Below are 23,830 nucleotides of genomic sequence, written 5' to 3' on the forward strand. Positions count from 1 at the left end.
CAATTGAAGGTTGTAAAAGTTTAAAAAAGGTTTTTGTTTAACAATTTGTACCGTAATGGCATAATTCAATTCAATTCACATAACGCTTTTCACAATACACATAGTTCCAAAGCAGCTTTACAGAAAATGCATGAGTTAATTTAGAGTGATCTGTTATTAGAGACTGTCTAAGTTATGTATTTCAGAAATGTACATATAAAAATCATATAGTAATAGTGAGTAGAAAGGAAATGGGCAAATGGGAAACAAAACAAAGGTGGCATCTGAAAGTTGTGGTTAGTGGTCAGTGTGTGTGTAAATGTAGGTTTTTGACCAACTTTTTCCACGTTTGATGTCATTTCTATCGAGAAATTAGTATTGTAGTTTTTTTAGTTATCACCAATGCACCAATATTGTCATATCCCAGCAAGCAATTTTGCGTTTAAAATACGTCTAATAGCCGTCCAAACACAGCCCAGACGTCTAGGCTAAAACAAGGCAAAATTTGGGCAGTCAGTGAAAATTGTATAGACCATAGCCCAAGAATAGACTAGTCATCAATTAGATAACAAAGAAATGAAATGAGTTTAGAAATGAAACCAAACACCTTGTAATCACTGTTAACTTTGCTTACATGATGGATATCATACATCTCGCAAGTTATTTTAGCAAAAACGACATGCAACCAAATATAAGGTTATTTTGGCTAGAAGTGGGTTACTTATAGCCGGACTATATCGGGTCTAGTTAATCTAGACGGTGAAATGATGGCTATTGCTTGCTGGGATATCATTAACCCATTATGCTGTAATTCAGTCATTGTCTGATAAGGCAGTGTGGCAACAAGTCAAGCCTTTGGTCACAGCCCATGTCAGGTGTGGTTTTGTATATAAACGTAAATGTAGCACCAGCACTGGAGTATTAAGGTGAGTGTTGTTCATTATTAAATTGACTGTATGTGTTCAAAGTTTTCAGAAGTATTAAAAAACTACAAGTGTATGGTTCAGTGTGCGTGCGTGTATGCGTGTGTGTGTGTGTGTGTGTGAACTAACTTGGGTTAAATGCAGTGGACAAATTCTGAGTATAGGTTACCATACTTGGCCTTGCCTTCACTTCACTTCACTTTACTTTACTTCACTAATAGAACTTGAAGGTGGAAAAGTTTGGAACTGCACCACTAAATCTAATGAGAACTCTTTTTTTTTTTGAGAATTCAAATTTGGAACACAACTGTATGGCTTTGATTTTATAGTAAAAAAATGTCAAAGATTTTACATTTAAACATCTAACTTTAAATGATCTATTCACATCTACAATAATGTGCCAAGTGTCTTCTTTAAAGATATGTTAGCCTATATACTCCAAAGCTTTTACAACAGTCACATTTGGAAATGTCATTTTCAGGTCAATGCTCAAAAAGTGGGATGGGCAGTTAACAGGTTAAACATGTCTGATAATCTCATTTTTTCAGAAAGTAATGGTCAAACGAGTTACCTGTGTTTGAGAATAATTAATAAAAGGTATAAGGCGTGACCACATTCCATGAGTGTGACACCAGGATTATGATGGTCATTGTAAGAAAAGATAAGCAGGAGGGACTTGATCCAAAAATGTCCAGTGAGATCTTCAAGTTAGTTAACTTGTGATTTTTATTGACTTAGTTAACCTGTACTGTATCCTTCACATAAAATCGATCTCTTTCAACACTTTTGGCCTTTACAGCAGCTCTATAAAGATAGCAACAGAAGTGGGATAAAAGGAAAAAGAAGGGCTGATGGAATCCTGTAGAACAGGTTGTGAATAGTCGTTTCACTGTCATTGGTGATTGTTAAGAAGTTATCTAAATTTAGTTGAGTCTTGACTGTTCGGTTGTTTGCAATTTTAGGAAAGTCTTTACGATCCTTGGTTTTGTACGTTTGGATGCAGTTGTTATATTGCACAGAGTGGAATCATTTCATGGTGTCCTCTTGCCTATATGATTTGTGTGAATTTCTTAAATAGGAGGAGGAAATCTTGTAGGGTAAGCAACTTTTTCTTTTTGTTAGAAATGAATTATGTAGTATGTTCAAATATGATTAAGCATACAAAATGACACCACAGCAACATGTACCTATTACTAATAGGTTTCATTAAAATAAAGTTAAAATAAGTTAACTACTTTAGTTAAAGTGATTGTTCACCCAGAATTGAATATGTTGTCATCATTACTCACCCTCAAGTTGTTCTTAAACTGTATGAGTTTCTTTCCTCTGCTGAACACAAAATAAGATATTTTAAAGAATGTTGGTTGGTAACCAGATAGTTGGCTTCCATAGTATATTTTTCCTACTATGTAAGTCAATGTCTAGCGTCAACATTCTTTTAAATATCTTCTTTTGTGTTCAACAGAATAAAGTTTGAAACAACAATTTTTGCTTGTTTTTTGCTAAACTAATTTGCAAAACTATCCCTTTAACATGAATTAAGAATGAACAATACTTCTATAGCGTTTATAAATCTTAGTCAATGTTAAATTCAACATTTATTAAAATCAAAAGTTGTATTTCTTAACATTAGTTAATGTACTGTGAACTAACATGAACGACTGGATTTTTATTGACTAACATTAACAAAGATTAATAAATAGGCTACTGTAACAAATGTATTGCTCATTGTTAGTTCATGTTAATTATAAAGTGTTACCGATTTTACTTTTATAACCTTTCTCCTCTCTTTTATTTTTATTTATGGTTAAATAAATGAATCTGTCTGGTTTCACTGTAACGTCATGCTTTTCTCTACAGTTGGCGTTGAGTTAACATCTCAAAACACTTCAAAACATTGAACGAAAGACTGGAACTTGTAGTTTTCTGTGAAACAATTTTTTTTGTACTGTCAATACATGTCTGTAAAATGTAAGTTATTTAACTTTCTAGTTCATTGATCTGTTTTATAAAAGCAACATCAAACGCTCACTCTAGTGTGATACAGTTGAAATATTTTTCCATGTTTAAATTGCGTAACAGTGTGCATAATTTGTAATGTGCCTTTATTTCTCCCTACAGAATGAAAGGATTGTGTCTTCACATCAAACTGAAAAATGTCTGTTTCACACTGGCATTCATTATATGCTGTTTTATGATCATAATTTTAAGAGTAAGAAGAGGACAGGAAAGTGTGCTTGAGAGGCCACGGCTTATGGTACAATATGGCATTAATTGCACAGCAATATATGAAATGGAACCAGTGGAAGTGGGCAAAACTTTAGCCATCCGCAAGCAAAAAACCTATGTATCAGCAACTGACCAGACTATCGCTGATGCCACCTCTAGTTGTGATCAGTTTGCGACGCACGGCTATGATGCGATTCAAGGCACTGAATTTGAGCGTGAATTTCCTCTCGCTTACTCTTTGGTTGTTCACCAGAATGCAGCTCTTGTGGAGCGGATACTCAGGGCCATTTATATGCCGCATAACATATATTGCATACATTATGATCTGAAGTCCTCAGCTGACTTTATTTCAGCAATGAAAGGTCTGGCCCGCTGCATCCCCAACGTCTTCATTGCCTCTAAACTGGAGAGGGTGCAGTATGCAGGCATCTCACGACTCAAAGCGGATCTGAATTGCCTGTCTGACCTGCTAGATTCTGAGGTAAAGTGGAAGTATGTCATCAACCTGTGTGGTCAGGACTTTCCACTGCGGACAAACGCTGAGCTGGTGTCGGATCTAAAAGAGTTGAAAGGCAGGAACATGGTGGAGAGCAAGCGGCCTGAAGGAAAGAAATGGCGCTGGAGTGTTCATCATATCCTGAAAAATGACAATTTTGAGTACTATGAAACACCAGTCACCACTTCTGAGGAGAAATCTCCACCACCTTACAACATTGAAATGTTTGTGGGCAGCGCATACTTTACTCTCTCAAGGGAATTTGTGGTTTTTGTTCACTGGAGTTTCCTAGCCAGGGATTTCTTGGCTTGGTCTGAGGACACATACTCGCCTGACGAACATTTCTGGGCGACTCTGGTTCGTGTGCCTGGAGTACCAGGTGAGGTGCCAAGATCTGATCCTGAAATCTCAGAACTGATAAGTAAAACTCGCCTAGTGAAGTGGTCATATTTAGAAGAGAGTCTTTACCCACCGTGCACTGGAGACCATGTGCGAGAAGTGTGTGTTTATGGTGCTGCTGAGCTCAGATGGCTCCTAAACTATGGCCACTGGTTTGCTAATAAAGTAGATCCAAAAGTGGATCCTGTTCTTATGGAATGTTTAGAAGAAAAGCTTGGAGAAAAACGTTTGAATGTGCAGAGTAAAGTATAAACAATGGGTTCTCGTTCTGGAGTTCGCTGTAATACTGACTGCCTGGCTGGATAAGTTATTCTCTGCCGCCCCCTGCTGTGTACAAAGCAATAGAGCATGCGTTGGCACACCGCTGTTAGGATGTTCTATGGTGCTTGGTGCAACTTTACAAAACCAACAAGGTGCACTTAATGGGGAATGCCCTTGTGAAAATGATATGGAAACCTTTTGTCACCTAAAAGATCATATTACTGAACATAGGAGTGCAATTACAAGAGGTGATATAACAAATCCAGTACCGAAACATAAATGTGATTAGAATGTAATTCTAATACTGACCAAATTCTAAAAAGATGAGAGGGATTTTAGAATTTTAATTGTTTTTTATTTTAAAAGTTTACTTCCTAAACATGAAAAGTTGGGTCTAAGAATTATGACATTTAAAATTAAAATAATGTATATAAAATGTGTATGTATGTGTTTGTGCCATGGATATGAAGGTATATTTATCTTATTATTTTTTTACGTATTTTAATATTTACTTTTTGTATTAAATAGGGGTTAATAATTTATCATAAAAAAGAGGCTTTTGCTCTGTTGGTCAGACCCTATGGCCAGCTACAGAATGCTACAGATCTCAATCTGAATTCTGACTTGCAGCCTGAATCATAATGACAATGTGTTTGTTTATTGGCCAGTTCTTTTGTCCTGAGCCTGGTTTCTCCCAAAGTTTCTATTCTCCATTTAGTTGGGGACAGTATTCAACAATATTATTGATCTGACTGTATTGATGCTGTTGAATGAGAACTGAACTGAGCTGGACGATGATGACATCACTTTTTGCAGAACTGCTTTATATGAAATGAACTAATTTAATAATTGATGATCTTTACAACGAAACTCAATCAACACTGACCTGACCTCAGCTGAACAACAGCCGAAATGCATAATTTTCCTGTTATCACTGTAAAGCTGCTTTGAAACAATCTGTATAAAGCGCTATATAAATAAAGGAGACTTGGCTTTTGGTTTGTTTGGTGGCCTCTTGGTGTGTCATATGATTGATCCTCTGGTTTGTTCTAACGCTCGGATTGGATTTTTGCAATCTTGTCTTGGATTGCATTTAAATGGATTTCTCCATTTGCTATTTTTTCCCGTGTGTGGAAATGTGTTGGCAAAATAAAGAATTTTTCATATTTTGATTCTATCATTTCTCCACTCCACAAGTTCTGCTGGTTTTGTTTTTGTGATCCATTGTTAAACATAGGATGATCATTAGCTCTCGACTGAGCAGTTTGCAGTACTCTTTCTTTTAAAACATCTTCCCTAGCAAAAAATACTAATAAATAACTTCAAGCAATACTAAAGTTAACACAATTGAAAAAGGAAGCGTGATAATGCATGTAATGTAGTCCTCAGCCCTATACCATCAACATTTTTGTGAATTGTTATATCATCATGCATCTCAGCTTCAAACAATATGAATGTATGAATATTTGTCATACCAATAAAGTACCTTAAAACTGATGAATGTAATCTGCTTATTATAAGGGATGAATAACACATCTAATTAACACTGACATTATATGTGAATCTATACAGGACACAATTCAGCACATTTCTCTAAAATATCTGCAAGTTTACAACTGATGTGCTATTTTAGTATGTACTATTATAGTATTTATCAATATTTCGAGTTATAGTTCATTTGTATGTTTTCAGGTTTCATTTTCATTTTAGTTTAGGTTTTAGTAATTTTGTTATATGATTGTCATGTTTATCAACTTTAATTTATTTTATTTCAGTTATAGTTTCGGTTAAAAAAATGTTAAGCATGTTTTCAATTTAGTTTTCATTTGTATCTTTTTAATCCATTTAAGCTTACGTAAATCATAATACATAAATTACATAGGACATTAAACCTAAAACTATAATTCAAAATCGGACATAACCCTTATTATATTCAAAAACTTTTTACAGCCTGTTTGATCTTTTTATTTAGCCTATTTATTTTCAGCAATTTCGTACTTTATTTAACTGTCTGGCACTTTAGCACAGAATCTCTGTTGCTCTTAAGCAATTTGTTATGAAGCATACTGTGCATTCCCTCAGATAATCAATTTCTCAATCTGCCATTATTATAGCTCAGCTATTTTTGTACAAATTCACCAGATTTACATGACACCAGCTTTAACCTGACAGCCAATGCAAGACTATGGTCTATTTTTACACCTCCACAAACTTATCCTCTTGCACTTATACGTCACATTCAACGATAACCTGTGAAAGCTGACCTTTCCTTACCTAATGCACCACAATCTTTTTCGTGGAATTTTGATAGATGGGAGTATATTTTGCCTCTTAAGACACTTAAACATAAGACAAATATAGTAAATTCCTCAAATCCTTTACTTTTTTGTGGAGATGTTTGAGACCTCGCACACCCCGTAGAAAGCTAGCTCTATGGGTGCGCGCGCAGGGCTATCCGCGTCTCCGAGCTGACGCTATTGACATCAGTCGGAGGTTCCGTGCGTATATCGGCTATTGGATTAAAAAACTCGCCAAAAAGGAACATTTAAAACGCTTAAAAACCACATCGTCAGCAGGGCTAAGGTGAGTCGACAGTTTTCCTCCAGTCGCGTGCATGGCAGATAGTTTCTCGAGTAGCCTATTGTGAAAACGAACTGAACTGGCACGGCCCAGTATTGGGGGATGCAGTTTATTTAGACGTCTCATATTAAATATAATTAGCAATAATCTATCTCAACGGTTGTATCTTTCATAATCACTCAAGAGTGGTCGTATTTGAGACTTTGTGTTGAAATGTTGCATTATATTCGTGGACATTTTGTTACAATCAAAGAACAAATGTGCATGCGACTTCAGGTGAGGCGCACAAATATTGGGTAAAAGATGGGCTTGCGCACTCACGCGCTTTACGAAACTCGTGTTTAGCCTACTTTATGAGTTCTGAATCTGCGTGCTTTTACAATAAATGTGGTCATTATATTAATTACGGGTATATGAACTTTATAATTCTCTTATATCATTTAGACTTTTAAATTCTGTTTGAGTTTCAATGTAATAGGTTACCTAGTGATAAAACAATATTTTAGTTTTTTTATTTTAATGTAGCCTAGTTTTTAATGTAGTTGACGCTGTTTTTTTGTTGGTGGTAGAGCAACATGATTAGACACATTTTCTGACACACCCCCCTGAGTCTGAATCGTATCCTGCACATTATAAAACAAAGATGCTTCGTTTATAATTGTATTTTTTTTAGACCATTATCGGTTATTTTGAATAAAGTCTATGGAGCTAAATTTGGGAGCTAGCGATGTCCAATTCGTGAACGAATCGTAACTTTAGTCAAATTTCATGATTCAGTTTGAACCGGTTACAAAACTGATCTGAATCGATCCGTGCTCTTTGGGACAAACATGAGAACCGATGATGAGTGAGTTAATGAACTAGTGAAAATTATGACTTGACTACGAATAGTAGATGTTAACGTAGGCTGAACCATAATGGAATACATTTATTTACAACTTAATTGTATGACTGAATCATGGCTGCAAAAAAACTTGCACACAATTACAATAAACGCCCATCATAAAACATGAATCAGTTTTTGAACCGGTTCTGTGAAACGAACTGTTCGAAAGAACCGATTCTTTCCAATAACTGGAGCTTAATGTGAGGTGGTCGTGTCATAAAGCATATCCTCCTTCCATGGAAAGAGAACATTGTGTTCTTTTTGAACGAGTAAAGAGATCGAGAGAGAGAGCAGTTCTGTTCAAAGATTCATGAATTATTTAGTTTTGCTTACCAGTCCACCAGGGTAAAAAAATGTATGCCACAATTTAATGTAGTTCGATTTGTTAACCAATCACTGTAAGTGCATCTACGTGTGATCAACAAATTATTTTAATTGTCTCGATAAAATGTGTTAAAATCAGTTTTGTTTTGGCTTTGAACTCTGATTCAAACAATTCAAACAAACTTTCATCTCCAAGTTATTGTGTAGTTTTGCTTTCTAGTCATGTCCTTTTTGACCAAACCTGTTCAATCCAGCACTAGAGTTCAAACAACTCTCCCTTCCCTCAGAAACATCACATTTCTCACACACCCTCCTTGTTTTTATGACAACAGGATCTTTCCACCGTCTGTTATATCTCCTTTCACTCTAGTTTGAGTTTTCAACTTTGACTGTCATTTTTTAATTCCATTTTTTCAAAATATGTACAGTGGCATAGCATTTAGGAACTAGTAAAACATGTTTTGCGTCGTCTTAATAGCCTTTGACCTCAATTGTCAGCGTAAGTGTCGATTAACCATGAGACACTGCCTTCAGAATTTTCTTTTTGTGCTTGACAACTAATTCTATCTGACACGGTATGAGAGAATGGGTGAATTGGCTCACATGTTATCATGTAGCCTAAGGATAGCTGTGGCGATCACGCACACATTCACACAGTCTTTACTGTCTGCTCGTGTGTTACGACCAGCCATTTCATGTTCAGGTCAGATGACTAGGCCTCTACTATTTTTAATTTATAAAAGAGACTATATCAGCAACTTAAGATTTAAAAAAAACATTTTTTATCTGAGCCTTAGATCAACATGACTTCCCTTCCATGTGCAGTGGCTGTAATGCACTAATAACCCTTCCTGCTGATTTTAGCTTTGGATTGATTAAGTTAATTGGCTTTACCTGCTCTGCTTGCGTGTGCGTGATACTACAACAGAGGCAAGAATAGATTCAAAAAGCCCTCGTCGTGAACCATGGCTGTAGACACAGGATTGTAAGGAGTTTCGGATTGCTGGCTTCACTCAAGAGTTGGGGGTTGCTTTCATTTTGGCCAAAGCGAGACCCCTGGTAGTTTGGAATGCTAGACTCCATATGTGCTTAGTTGCAAACATAGTGTGTGTTTTAAGGAAGAGACATTTTCACTGGTTTTAGAGTTCTATGCGCTATCATTTTTTCTGCTTGTACATTTTTTTCACACTTTGGGGAGTTTGGGGGTGTTTTTTTTTTTAAGAATACTTTTGTTCAGCAAGGATGCATTAACTTGATCAAAAGTGATTCAAAGACATGTATAATGTTACAAAAGATTTCTATGTTAGATAAACAATTTTCCTTTAAATCTTTCTTTAAAAAAAAAAAAAAAAGAGCACTAAAAATCGTTCACAATTTTTTTTATTTTTTTATCTTACCTACCCCAAACATCCAATAGCCTAGTGCATCCTGAATTATTTAGCTTATTATACTTAGAAATACTTGAGTTAAAAGTCCTGTATGTGTACATTATGTGTGCATGCCTTAAGTTCTAGCTGACAAAGCTTTCTCTGTCTGCATATCAGAGCGTTTGCTCAGTAACTGAGCACATTCTATACATTCTACACTGAGAGCAGAGTGTAGTGTGCTGGGGGCCCCAGCCGTTTATTTCCGGCCTTTCCTGTAGACAGCTGTTACGCAACATGCGGCGCTGCACAACATGCTATTGATTGGTTTTAGCTTTTGCACACATTAATGAACTAAATTTTGACCGATGCTAAACCTACATTGAACAGTAAATCAAAAGTGAGAGCATTAAAAAATGTGTCTTTTTATATGATATTAGTTGGATAATGCAAATGCAAGTATATTACATTAATGGGATAGTTCACCCAAAAATTTAAATTATTCCATGATTTACTTACCCTCAAGCCATCCTAGGTGTATATATCTTCTTTCAGACAAACACAATATGAGATCTATTTAAAAATATCCTGGCTCTTCCAAGCTTTATAATGGGAGTGAATGGGGGGTGAGATTTTGAAGGCCAACAAAAATGCACCCATCCATCATAAAAGTAATCCATATCTCCAGGGGGTTAATAAAGACCTTCTGAATGTGTTTGTGAAAAAAACAAATTCATATTTAAAACTTTATTAGCTATAATAACTAGCTTCCGGCAGATGACCGTACGCATACTGCTCAAGTCGACTTGCGCCACAAGAGTAACTCGCGATGTATGACGTAGTGTCGTAAGCTTAGACGCCTCCCACGGTTTAAACATATAGGGCTGTGCAACAAACTCAAGCTCCTTTTCTCTTATATCGAAATCCTCATTTTAGACTTCTAATTTGTGACCGGTGTTTCGTTTTGCTCTAGGCTATCCTCTCCGCTTCCACGTTCGTCATCACATCATGCGTAATGGATGTAATGGGTTACTCTTCCGCAGCAAATCGCTGCATACGGCCATTTGCCGGAAACTAGTTATAAGTTTAAAGTTTTAAATATGGATATTTTTCTTACAAAAACCCATCGCTTCGCTTCAGAAAGCCTTTATCAACCCCCTGGAGCCGTATGGATTATTTTTTATGATGGGATCGATGCAGTTTTTTGGGCTTCAAAATCTCACCCCCCAATCACTTCCATTGTAAAGCTTAGAAGAGCCAGGATATTTTTTAAATTAACTCCGACTGTGTTCATCTGAAAGAAGATGACACGTTTACTGGCGCTAGGGCGTGACAGCCTGTCACTCAGATGAGATCACAGCAGTAGCAAAACAATGATCCAATCAATTCCTGATGGACAAAATCATGCCTTCCGTTTCATGCCAACTTGAACTCTTTTTGTGCGTTCTGTCTCGCTATGATCCTTGATTTATTTGCATGATACATAACATAAGTTGGTTTCCCTGATCGTGTGCAGGCCGAGCCTCAGGTCCTGTGGTGCGTCCCCCTCTGGCAGATGTAAAGAGATCATGCATTCCACTGGAAGAATGCCAGATATGATGGGTGTGTTGGTGTGTTTTGGTGCCTGGTTGGGTTTTTGTGGCTCAAGGCTGATGTGTGTGGGATGTGCGGTGTGACTGTGTGGGATGTGCTTGTAAGGATAAATGTAATATTGATTTCTTGTGTATGTGCACCGCGTCCTTGAAAGTCACAGCTCTAAAGTCTCGAACATTGTAACAAGAGAAGAACATTGTATCATAAATTCTATGGCAAATAAAAAAGTGGTCGATCATGGTTCATGGTGCTCTGATGGACACCTACACTCATCCCTGGCCTTTGATGAAAATTTTTTTTTTTTTTTTAAGCATCAAAGCTTGCCTGGGTGTGTGTAAATGTGATTGGGAATTTGTGTGTGTGTGCGCACTACTGTTCGGTCTGATTGTCAGTGTGACACAGATAGTTGTTGAGAGGGATTCATTGAGGCCAGCTGAGGATGGACAGCAGCCAACTGTGATGTTCAGGATAGTGTCTGCACTGTTGGAACAGAGACACTGTTTATGAATTTGTGTTTTGTCTCCGCTTTGTTTGGATAAAATGTGTTTGTGTATTTATTTTTTTAGGTTTGTATATGGTCGAAATAGTATGTGCAGGGAATTATGAGTTAGTGTGAAAGCTGTTTGAGTGGAAGTGTTGAGTTTTAATGAAGCAAAACCTTGATTTCAGTATCCAATTAGTAGAGATGCACATCACACTTACAAGCATGTAAACATCCCTTATGGTCATTGCTCATTGGTCATCCCTTATGACCAATTACCATCCCTTATGACCAATGACCGATCAGTATCCAATTAGTAGAGATGCACATCACACTTACAAGCATGTAAACATCCCTTATGACCAATTAATTATTCTGTACACATTCTGATTATATGAGATACATTTTTTATATGAGATTTAAAAAAAAGTCTATATGGGTTTAAACTGTGATCAGTAAAAAACAATTGACGTTATTGTCTTATTGAGGAATTTGTATTTTTGCATCATTTTTGTGACCTCTGACCCCTGCAGGGATGGAGTTCCCTGTAGATGTGTTGGTGTCTGGGAGACATGAGGATTTGGAAAGTTCTGCCCAGAGCTACATGAACAAACTGATTTACAGCAACCCAGATAACACACATTATCTTACCCTGCCCAGCACCAGAAAGGTAAATAATACACAAGTTTTGTTCTGAAAAATTAAAAGGTTAGTTCACCAAAACTAAAAAAGGTTAGTTCAAATTCTTTCATTAACTACTCACCCTACTCACTTTCGTTCATCTTCTGAGAGCTTTCTTATCCCTCAATAGACGGCTATGCAACTGACACTTTGACGCTTCAAGAAGTTCATAAAGAGATCGTAAAACTAATCCATATGAATTGAGAGGTTTAGTCCACATTTTCTGAAGAGACTCGATCGCTTAATATGATGAACATATTGAATTTAGGCTTTTATTCACATATAAACATTGATCAGCGATCATAAACGGAAGCTCAACCGAATCTGCTTGACGCGTGGGAACAAGATGATGAACGAAGGGTTTTGGAATGACATGAGGGTGAGTAAATGACAGAATTTAAATTTTTGGGTGAACTAACCCTTTAATGTCAGTGCTGCACGATAGTGATTAAACTGATAATCACGATTATTTTGCCTAAAAATATAATAACGATTAATAATCACCATTAATATTCAGATATTCCAGAGAAAGTTAACACACACACACATTTATTATAGTCTAGTTATCAAAAGGGGTAAGAGACAGACTGGCTGGGGGGTTTTGGAACTTGAAGAACTTTTGGAATTTGAAGAACAATGTAAATTGTACTTATTTTGTCTTCCGGGAAACATTAGGTTGCCTCCGAAGGGCAGTACTAAATGAAGAAAAAAAAAGTTTTTTAAACAAAATAAGAAAAATCTGGATGACATCATCCTGTTCAAAAGTGAAAAACCCCCCCACCTTTTTACTGAATAAAAAATAACTTGCATTTTGTATGATCCCTTATTTTGTTAAAATAATGAACATTTTGCAGATTCTGCAAGGTGTATGTAAACTTTTGAGCACGACTGTACGCTCTTGACATCTGACAACCGCAAGCAGTAAAGTTAGTGGAGGCTGGTTACCAATTCAAGATAACGGAACTGACAAATTGTCAAAACGTTTTCACGACAAATAACCAGCAATATTGCAACGGTTATTTTTAGAGAAGCAGATATCATTATCACAACTAAAATACAATTAATCGTGCAGCCCTAATTAATGTAAGTGCTTTTTTAAAATCACTTTTTTTTTTTAAATGTGGAAATTCCTTTAAGAATCCTGTGCTTCTGGCTCTTTTAGATCCGAATCAGTCCTGCCAATGTCGGGTTTGTTCCTCTTTATGGAACCAACCTCAAACACAAAGTCCTGGCTCTGTTTGCTCCTGAGGACCAGTTCACAGGTAACCCATTTTCTTGCCCCTTTTACCTATGATAACATCTTGGATGGACTTATAGGATAGTCAGTTTCTTAGACTATTTTTCTTTATTCCTCTTCTTCTTCTCTCTTTTCTTGTTTTTTTTATCTTAGCTGTGGCATTGTTCTTGGCTGATCAGTGGTACACAGTGGAAGATATTCTCAGAACGTCAAATCCTACAAGAGAAGGCCTTGCGAAGGTAATCTTTAATTTTTTGGAATGGTTTTGTTTTTTGATGAAATTATTCAGACACATTTTTGTACTTTGAACAGTGTCTATTTAGAAGGTTGCTTATTTGCCAACTAAAATAAGTTCACTAAGACAGGAATCTGGCATTTTCTTTGAGGCCTTGTTAAGGACTTGCAAATGTTCTCAAGCACCCCTACGATGATCTTGTGTTTTTATATATATATAAAATGTGTTTTGGTATGTGTGTGAATGTTTAATTATAGTGAGAGAAGAGGAAACAATAGTGAGTGTTTGAGGAGTGAAATGTAGTGGTTTGGCCAAACAAATAATTGCAAACAGGCAGTAGTTTGTTGCTGAACAGTGAGCCTTTGTCTCAGACTCTATGCTTTGCATACATGGGCTTGCTTTCATAATTCCTTACAACAAGATCCTGAAATAGTTCTCTAAATGTACACATAGGCACTCTTTCTCTCACTCACTCAAAAATGCACAATGCACTCATCTTTTTTGGGCTTGTATTCATTCATTCCACTGTGCTGTGTAGCGTAACACATTCCATGTGTTGTAATATCCTGTGAGACAGACTGGATCTTCTGCAGGAATGTCATCTTTATTACTCGACTGTTGCATTACGTTGTACACCTGTTGCTTAAAGTCGGCATGAGATGAAAAATCATCTTTTTTCTAAATGCATGCTATCAATCTTATTGTGAACAAGTCATCCATGCAAATGTTTCATTTTCCTTTTTTTTTATTTTTTTTTACTTGTAATTTTTAATCAAAATGTCATAATCTTTCAGTAAAACGACAGGCTTCACTCTGGTGTCGAATGCCAGACTTCTCCAATATTTAGTCCAGTTTAACTTCTTTCTTACACAGAGTTTCACATAAATGCATACATCACAATACAGAAGAAAAGATGCCACTTCTTCTGTTACATCATGACTTTAAGGCCCGAAAAGCCACATGCAAACCTAATGTTCCTCAAACACCATTAATTCTCTTTTGTGTATAATTGTGTTTGGGCAGGTAAGGTCTGTGGGCGAGAGGATAGTCTTATATGTGCTGAACCGCATCATTTACCGGACGGCGGAAATGGGTTCAAACGAGGTGCCGTTCCTGTGCCACGGAGAAGATGCCTTTGCCAAAATCCTCTGGACGAATGGAGAGGCGGTGGGCTTCTACTCTGTCAAATCTAAAGGTCAGTCCTTCTCCCAGGAGAGTGTGGCAGTGCGGTAGATGCATTGCTCATTCTTCCCTCCTGTGTAAGTTTACATCATAAACAATCTATAGTGTCTTCATTAAAGGATGAGTGAGATATAAAACCAGGTGTTGCCCTAGCTTGTAAGAAGGCAAGCTCATAAGATTCTGTAATGTGGCCTAGGACTAAAGATTTTGGGCTTGTAAAAGAAGGTTAAAAGACTGCTAAAAAAATCGACATTATTATTATCATTATCCTGTGAAAGATTTGATAGACCTAGAAGCAGTCATTTAAAATACCATTTCTGCCACATAAGGAAAAAAAATCATGCTTTGATAAATTCATAAATAGTCATTGAGTCAATTATGAGAAGGCAGTTATGGCACCTTTTAATTTTCAAATTTAAATTCCAAAACAGGAATAGCACCTTTTAATTTTCATCTAATAATTATGACTTGGTATGTCATATTTTTGACGCCATATATTTGTTAGTGTCACAATTATGATTGCCATAATTTAGGCTTTTTATGTCATAACTATGACTTGGGATCTTAATTTCGACTTGTGTAATAATTATGACTTACATAATTTTTTACCTTTTTATGTCATAATTCGGTATTTTTATATCATAATTATGACATTATCTCACAATTTTGTACTTTTTTTTCTTTTCTTTTTTTCATAATTGTGACTTGCCAAAGCATGATTCTTTTTCTTATGTAGTGGAATGGCTATAACTCTATGTGGGTAATTATATTGGATATTATTATTATCCAATATAATTTTTACTGGTAGTAAATATAAGTAGTCACTGTTCAAGATTAAGATCTAAACTATTTTTTGCTGGTATTGTAGATGGAAACCAGTGAAACATGCAGTGGTTTTGCTCCAGATGTTTCTTCCATCTGTGTTCATTCTCATCCACAGGTAGCTTGTGTAATACCTTTGTGAGCCAGTGTTACCTACTTCCAGTCATGGACTCTATATTTGTGCGGAAGGATCACCGGGGTAACGGTCATGGCTTGCAGATGTTGGAGGACTTTGTGGACTCTTTTAAAGATGATGAACTAGGCTTAAAATACCCTTTAACATTGGCAATGCAAAAGGGTAAGACATCTGCTTCACGTTTTTGTATGCCTCTCTACAAGGAAGGAAAAAACATTTGAATGAGGGTCACGGTGTTGAACTTTAGTAATCAAATGACTCCACAATGTTATTATTATTATCAGCGCAATAATAACACCACAATGTTATTATTATTATTATTATATTGAGAATAGTAATGTCAACAGCAAACACAACTGGTCACTGTAACTAAATGTTATCAAAATGGCACTCGAAGCAAAACTCAGTTAAAGTGCAGAGTAAGTCCCAATAGGGCAGTTAGGAAAGTCATAATCTTCTGTGATTGTGTTTCCATGGACGAGTTTCTTTGTTTCTGAGCTGGTTCTGCAGGCTTTTCTTTGTTGTTATTATTATCAGCGCCACCTAGTGGTAAAATTTCATTTTCAAATGCTTATAATTCTGGGTGTGGTTGACTTATTTTCACGGGAGATTCAGGAATCCTTGCCGAATCCAACGATACCAAACATGCTAGGTTTCGCCTTAAGGTTTGTGTAGCGTTGTGCTTTAGCACTTAAAAAATATTTGGCAATATTTTCGAAACCGTTACACAGATCGAGACGAAACCACCGTAGGACGTTCGGAAACATAGGTCGTTGGTCGTACACTAATGCCCAAATGTCAAAATAGTAATAGTAAATGGCAAGAAAATGCAAACAAAGTCAGGTGTGGATAATTTATTTTGTGTTTATTCATATAAATGTCTATAACTCCAAAACGAAATGAGATATTTTCACCAAATTTGACACACACATGTATGGGCTCACTCTGAGGACACATAAAAAGAAATAGTGGGATTGTGCCTCTTTTTGGCGATATAATAGAACAAAACATGAAATTGCCATTGACTTCAATACAGTATTGTGATATAAAATGCTATACTTTATGAACGTATTAGCGTATCGTTACGAAACTCGTTATGAGTCATCGGCACCATGCCTTGAAGGTACTCAAAAAGTTTCGGGGCATCGCAACCTTGTGGTAAAAAAGCTATAACAAAATTTTCAAAAATGCAAATAACTTTTGAATAAATTTGCCTATTGTAATGACTTAATAGGTCTTAATAGATTTCTTGGGGTATGCCGAAAACATAGATACCAATTTTGCCATAGTCAGCCAAACTTCCTGTCCGCCATCTTTATTTTCTTTTAAAACCTACTTTTTTCACCTATTGGTCAAAAGTGACAAACCATTAGGCCTAAATCATATTGTTAGTGACTGTATATATGATTTTTTTAATCTTTTGATCATCTTAAAATGTCTTTAATTGCTCATTGTTGCAGTTGGTCTGACACTCCCAGACATGTTGGCATGGTTTGTTGTCTTCTTTGCGCTTGGCCCCGTTAATGGCTGCTTGCTTCATAATATTACTGTTTTACTGTATTTCTGATCAAATAAATGCAGCCTTGGTGAGCAGAAGAGACTTCTTTAAAAAAAGATCTTACTGACCCTATACTGTATTGTATTTTAAATGTGTATATTTCATTATTTACTTTTACTTTATATTATTATAATTATAAAGTAAAAATTCTATAATATGTTTACTAAGTGTATAAAAAGAATTTTGATGAGTATGATGTTCTCCAGTATGCAGACAGTACCTGAGCAAGTACCCAGTCGATGTGGATCTGCTGTGGGAGGTGGAAGGAGTTGGAGGTCCCTACCAGAAAGTGAAAGTGGCAAGCAAACTTGGCTCTTTGATACTGCAATGTAAGCTTTTGCAATGGCTCTGCCTGGGTCGAATACGTCACTGACCCTCTAATATTACTTTGAGATTCCTGCTAAAATACTAGCATTTTTAGCTGTAGGATTTTTTTCAAAAAATACCAGCCTTTACCAGTGTATATCTCATTGCTCATTGCAAGTAACATCACACTATCAGCTAAATTTCACAACAACAACAGTTGATTTATAGGTTAGATATTAGGTTTATTGTTTGTGTCTGTCTCCATACAGGTAACAATAGCTCATGGGCAGCAGAGGAAGGCAAAAATGGAGAGGTTGCAGTTAATGAGGTGGAGATGACTGAGGAGAGCTGCCTGGACATCACAGTAAATTTGAAGATCCTATCTTGATATCTAGATGTTTTTTTTAGCTTTAATATTTGAGTAAAAAGGCTAAAGACATGCCGTACCTCAGAGAATTTATATCTCTAATGTATCCCATTTAAAGCATTCAACGCCTTAATACAAGACGCTGTATGACTTCAGATCACCAACTCATAGCAATGGTCCCTTTATTAATAATATTTAGGTCTTTATTATGTGTTTTGAGGATTATGATTTTTTACTTTAAAGGACTATTTATTCTAACTTAAGTATTTGTCAGTTACACGTTTGAATGTTTGTGTTTAGCATCAGTATATTGCTAAGAAAAACATTCTAACTGGTGGTTTCTGGTGGATATTTTTAAATGAGTTGTTCATACAACAAATATGTAGTTTATCACATTCCTACTTTGTTGCGCTTTTTTTTTTTTCTTCTCTGCATGTGAAATAAAATATTTACGTGTAGATATTTAAAGAATCGTTTAACCCTTGACTGAAAAGAGTGACTTGTTTTAATTTTGGTTTTACAGGAAGATGTGGTGGTTGTCAACAAACATCTTACAGTAGCAGAAGGTTTGAAGATTTGTTCTAAAAACACCCTTTCCTGCTAAATTCTAGTGGGTTTTAAAAACCTTTTTTTCTTTCTTCCTCTCGCTGTAGAAATTAACGACTTGCCCATTTCCACACGTACGCGGAGCATCGAATGCAAACAAAAGAAAAGGCAGAGGGAAGAACCAGAAGAGAGTGACGTGGAGAACCAACCTGAAAAAATGAGCAGGTCTCTAAAACCCCTCAAGATTGCAGTAATGGGGATTTACTCATGTGTGCCACTGAGATCAAATGCTTAATATCACATTGCATCAGATGGGCTCTTAAAATGACTCCCTCTGCCATGGGTATGATAGTAAACTGTTGATATTAAATTCTGACAGGATAAAATATAGTACAAGAAAAGCATTTTTTACTGTGGAATAAAATCCCATAGACATGCAATGAAGGAATGAGTGACCCAAACCACCCTGAAAACCACATAAACACAGCTAATGTATTAGTATAAATTAACATTATTTTTAGTGTTAGTTCATGATATAGTACCATTCAAAATTTTGGGGTCTGTGAGATGTTTTTGAAAGTAGTCTCTTATATGCTCACTAAGGCTACATTTATTTAATAAAAAATATAGTAAAAACAGTAATACTGTCTAGTAAAAGTTTATTTTAATATATTTTCCAGTGTCATTTATTTCTAAGCTGAATTTCCTGCATCATTACATCATTACACAGTCTTCAGTGTCACATGATCCTTCAGAAATCATTATAATATGCTGATTTTTCTGCTCAATTAATGTTGAAAACTGTTTATATTTGTACCACAAATATAATGTAAAACATCTAGTAGGATTGGATTATTTTTATTGTCTTTTTATGTCATTTAAAATCTGTAATTTGTCTTTAGATTGGTTGAACCAGAAGCAGAGACAGAACCTGATGCTGTTGTACCTGAGACTAAACAACACAGGGATGGAGAAAATGGAGAACAAGAAGAAGAAGGAACCTCAGTCCAGGTGGAGGAGGCCGTGGCCGCCGAGGCTCCTGCAACAGACACAGAAATTCTGGTGAGGGACGGGGGCTAAACACACCGGCAACCTTTGTTGGATGTCTTATCTGGTACATTACTTCATCATTAGTTTAGTATAAAATGTAAGGACAAACAAGTTGACAAACAATGGTTGTCAATGTAAATGATGTTTGTGGTTCATAAAACAATTGTGGAACGGCATGTTTTGTGTACCAGAGATGCAAACTTTTACACATGCAAATATGTGCACACCCAAACCTCAGGTATACAATTTCTATGTCTCTCTTTAAAGGTGGCAGAAGTCAATGGAGAAATAAGTGACAGCCAGGAAGTGAATGTTGAGAGGTCAGCAGACACATCAGAGGATGCACAGGCCGACCAAGTATGCCCACTAGAGCCAGAAGCTGTCATCCAAAATGGCGCTGCTGAGGAGATGGAGATAGAGAAAGAAGCACAGGTAAGCTATTTAGTTCAGGAATGAGGTCAAGGTTGAAATGTTGCAATGGTTTGAGCAATCTGTATACGCTACTGTTGCAAAGTTTGAACTTGGTAAGATGTCTCTTTTCTATTTTAACATTTAAAATGTAATTGTTTCCTGTGATGGCAAAACATTACTCCAGTCTTCAGTGTCACATGATTCTTCAGAAACCATTCTAAAATGCTTATTTGCTGCTCAAGATACATTACTTACTATTGTCAATGTTAAAAGAAAACAGTTGTGGTGTTCAATATTTTTGTGGAAACTCTTTAAAAAACTGGCTAATCTTAAATGCTTAATAAAGAACATATAACGTTAATATTGTCATGTGGGCAATGCAAAGTTGAAAACGTACTCAAGACACTACTACTTCTTTTTTTTGATGATGATTAAGAGCTTCAATGTTACTCCTTCATATTAGACTAGAACTAAACACATTCACCATTATCCCATTTGTCTTATGAAGGATGACATCATCGACACACCTAAGGAGTCTGAGGAACCATCTGAAGGGGTGGAACAGATCGAACAAGAACTTGTTGCTGAGGAGAAACAGGAAGCAGAGGCAGAAGTTGCTCTTCCTGTTGAGGAGGAAGGGGAAGTTGAGCAGGAACAGGATGAGGAAGTAACTCCTGCAGTTAAAGAGGAAGCAGCTTCTGCAGTTGAGGAAACTGAGGACACTCATCCACCAGCTGTTCCTGAGGCTCCAGTCCTTCAGACTGACCTGATTGAGTGTGTTTCCTCTGTGCAGGACAGTGAGGCTTCAGAGGAACCAGCCGTTCCTGAGCAAGAAGCTCCAGAGGAGGAGACGGACACTTTTCCCAGTGCTACAGGTGAAGAAGAGGTTATTATAGAGACCAAGGGGCCAACTATGAACCTAGAAGATGAGACGGCCTCTGATGAGCCACTTGAGACAGAGGAAAGCCAGCCTGCCACGGAGAACTCTGAAAAAGAGGGGCCAGAGGAAGAGAAATCACTTGAGACTGATGAAAAAGATGAACAGAAAGAAGAGGAGGACACCGTCACCACTGAAGATGATGATGAAGGGAAAAGCTCAGACGAAACTCACGATTCTTCTCCTGGGGTTCGAGTTCTCAGAGGAGGCAGGGGCAAACCAGTCCCGCCAACACCCAAGCGCACATCCGGTAGACTGAGCAAAGCTGTGGTCGTACAGGTGCTCGATGAGGAGTTTGATGAAGAAGAGGAGGAGGAGGAGGAAAATCTCACAAGCACTGAAGAGGAGAAGGGGAGCACAGAGGAAGATGAAGCTGCCAAACACAATTCTGAAGATGAGGAAGAGCCTCCGGTGATTGACAGGAGAGTGTTGCGGAGGAAAACCAGAGTGATCCAGTCCACACCCACAAAAGCAAAAAGACGCAGTAAAAACTGAGTACATTCATTCTTCATGACACTCCACTCCACTACATTACAAAAAAACACAGTATGAAAGTTAGCAGCACTACTGGAATAGAGCGTGTTGATCGTCTTTTATACTTGTAACAAGTGTTGTTTACAACATCTAGATTTTGGTTTAGGTTTTGTTTTAATACTAAAAGACAAAATTCAAACAAAAATAGGCAGTAGTTTATGTTAGTATGTCGTAAGCATTTACAGTACTGACTGCTAACAGTTATAACTGATTTTTAATCACTTTTCTTTTGATTTACCTTTATAATTGACTTATTTACTGATCCACTGCTTAAAAAAAGCAGCTAAGCTTGCGAATTACCCATAATTTCCCAGTTACAATGTGAAGATCTTATATTAGATGTGCAGTTAATTGAGTTTAACTAATATTGTTTCTGATTTTGTGATTATTTCAAGTTCTTACAAGTGTTAAACATTAAAAACCATTTGAGTTTTAATTGTCTCCTCAAACAGTAAGGTTTCAAGGAAACCCTTCTGCGATTTCACGTGATAATTACAGTTTTTTTTGTGTTTTCACAAAATGTGAATAAATGTGCATGTCCATGCATACATACACGAGTAAATATGACAATTTAAATGTTTGGGTGAACTATCCCTTTAAGAAATGTAATATCAAGATTTGTGTTGACGCCGTTAGAATTGTTCTCGTCCTAAATTCAATTAACCTTTTTTAAATTCTAAAATTCACATTTCCCCCCCCCCCCCCTAAAAATCTTAACCCACTTGTTCTCAAATGACATATTTCACATCCATATTTTGTTTAAGCTGTGAAAGAATCTCGCACTGTTACAGTTTGAGTTTTAACACTCCATGGTTAATATGGGCGACCACATGAGGGCGCACTTGGATGCTAAAAAAAAAGCCATTGCTGGAGTCTGTTCACACTCTTTCAAGACGGTTGTTTGTCTTCACCGTTCTCTCACTGTTAATAGGACGGTTGCTTGCATTTTATATCAGGTGAAAATGTGAAAGAACACTAGAAATCACCATTTTATGTGAATTCTTCCAGATTTTCTCTCAACTTAAAGGAGTCAAAGGTCATGCTTTTTGTTGAGAGGAAAAGTAGAGCATTTTGATCAGAATCTTTAGTGCTTTAAACTTTATTTACTTGTTTTAGGTGTTTGAGCTATATTTTTCTGGAGTAGTTTTCTCAAACTGATTTTCCTGTAGTAAATAAATACCTTTCTTGTATATGTTCCTTGTCCTCCTCAGTTTTTTCAACCCAGTTTCTTTCACACAAGTGCATAAATATTAATGCTCTGTGTGAACATACACATATGGATGAGGCAGAGTGATTTTCTACAGCTGTAGGGTTGAATGATATTTCAGTGCCAATCATTTACTAAGCAAGGTTTGTCAGAGTGCATGTTCCGCCTCTTTTGTGTTTTCTAACAAAAGCCGCCCAGCTGGCTTCCTCTGCCTTACCATACCTTGTTCTTCCTGCTTTTATCCATTTTAGCAAATTTTAGGCAATTTCCACATCTTTTGAATATGGGGTTTTCATTTGACTATATGCGTGTAACATTGCTAATCTTAAAAGAGAATTGGTTAAGGGATATTTTGATAGGTTTTCAGAGAAATAGATGTAAACCAAACACAAAGATGTCCACCTCTTTATGCATATTTCACACCTTTTGAATTTTATATGGTTTATATCTCTCTGCAAGTGTGTGTGTGTGTGTGTACCTGCATGTACGTCTGTGTGTATGTGGTGTGGGCGCACTAGCTTCTGTGTGTGTGTGTTTTATGGTCCTGGCTGATTAAGCTTGGCACTGTCAGGAGTGGGTTTGTGTGTGTAATTAATGATGTGTCTCCTGCTCTCTCCCATGGTAAAGGCTAATAGGATTTCCCAGCCCCAGGCTACAGCGAGGAGAGGCTGTGCGCATGAGGAAGTGTGCAGGAGAGGAGAGGGGAGGCAGATTTCGAGAGGGTGATAGGAGAGGTGACAACGCAGGAGGTTTGAGCAGGTGGAGGTGAGAGGTTACAGAGGATTCTGGATGGTCGGGCTGCGCTTGAGAGGAGAATTTGGGCTGCTGTGGGAAAATTAGAATGTGTTAAAAGGGTAAAACCTCTGGAGAAAGAAAAAAAAAAGTTGTTTGTAATTTATCATTTGGTTTTAAGTTAATTATTTTTTGTATTATGTTAATGTATTGAAATATTTACAGATATTTCGAAAATTAGAAATATCATTTATTGGAGTTTATTTTGTCATCATTAAAGATATACAGCTAGAATAGATCAAATGTTGATAGCCACATTAAACCGTTAAATAATGCAATATGCAAAAAAAATAAAAAAATCTTGTAGTTGAGTT

At 36.6% G+C, this 23,830-nt stretch overlaps 2 protein-coding genes across 3 annotated transcripts; both read left to right on the forward strand.

The window, feature by feature from the left end:
* The first annotated feature begins 3,036 nt into the window (after window positions 1-3,036).
* LOC307145091 (beta-1,3-galactosyl-O-glycosyl-glycoprotein beta-1,6-N-acetylglucosaminyltransferase 4) lies at window positions 3,037-5,446 on the forward strand. The gene has a single exon (XM_079847916.1). The coding sequence runs from the start codon at window positions 3,097-3,099 to the stop codon at window positions 4,276-4,278; it is 1,182 nt and encodes a 393-aa protein (XP_079704042.1). The 5' UTR covers window positions 3,037-3,096; the 3' UTR covers window positions 4,279-5,446.
* Window positions 5,447-6,521: 1,075 nt separating this feature from the next.
* Window positions 6,522-23,600, forward strand: fam169ab (family with sequence similarity 169 member Ab). 2 transcript variants are annotated; one of them, XM_079846796.1, is made up of 14 exons: window positions 6,569-6,870; window positions 12,049-12,185; window positions 13,359-13,458; window positions 13,587-13,672; window positions 14,692-14,863; window positions 15,791-15,970; window positions 17,573-17,695; window positions 17,942-18,036; window positions 18,563-18,605; window positions 18,693-18,810; window positions 19,488-19,647; window positions 19,903-20,067; window positions 20,555-20,749; window positions 20,840-23,594. In XM_079846796.1, the coding sequence occupies exons 2-14, from the start codon at window positions 12,051-12,053 to the stop codon at window positions 21,476-21,478; spliced, it is 2,211 nt and encodes a 736-aa protein (XP_079702922.1). In that variant the 5' UTR covers window positions 6,569-6,870; window positions 12,049-12,050; the 3' UTR covers window positions 21,479-23,594. The 2 variants fall into 2 exon arrangements, with proteins under 2 accessions (XP_079702921.1, XP_079702922.1); XM_079846795.1 differs by having other exon boundaries at window positions 6,522-6,870; window positions 20,555-23,600.
* Window positions 23,601-23,830: the final 230 nt, after the last annotated feature.

Source organism: Squalius cephalus (genome assembly GCF_949319135.1).
Source record: "Squalius cephalus genome assembly, chromosome: 17".
NCBI lineage: Eukaryota > Metazoa > Chordata > Actinopteri > Cypriniformes > Leuciscidae > Squalius > Squalius cephalus.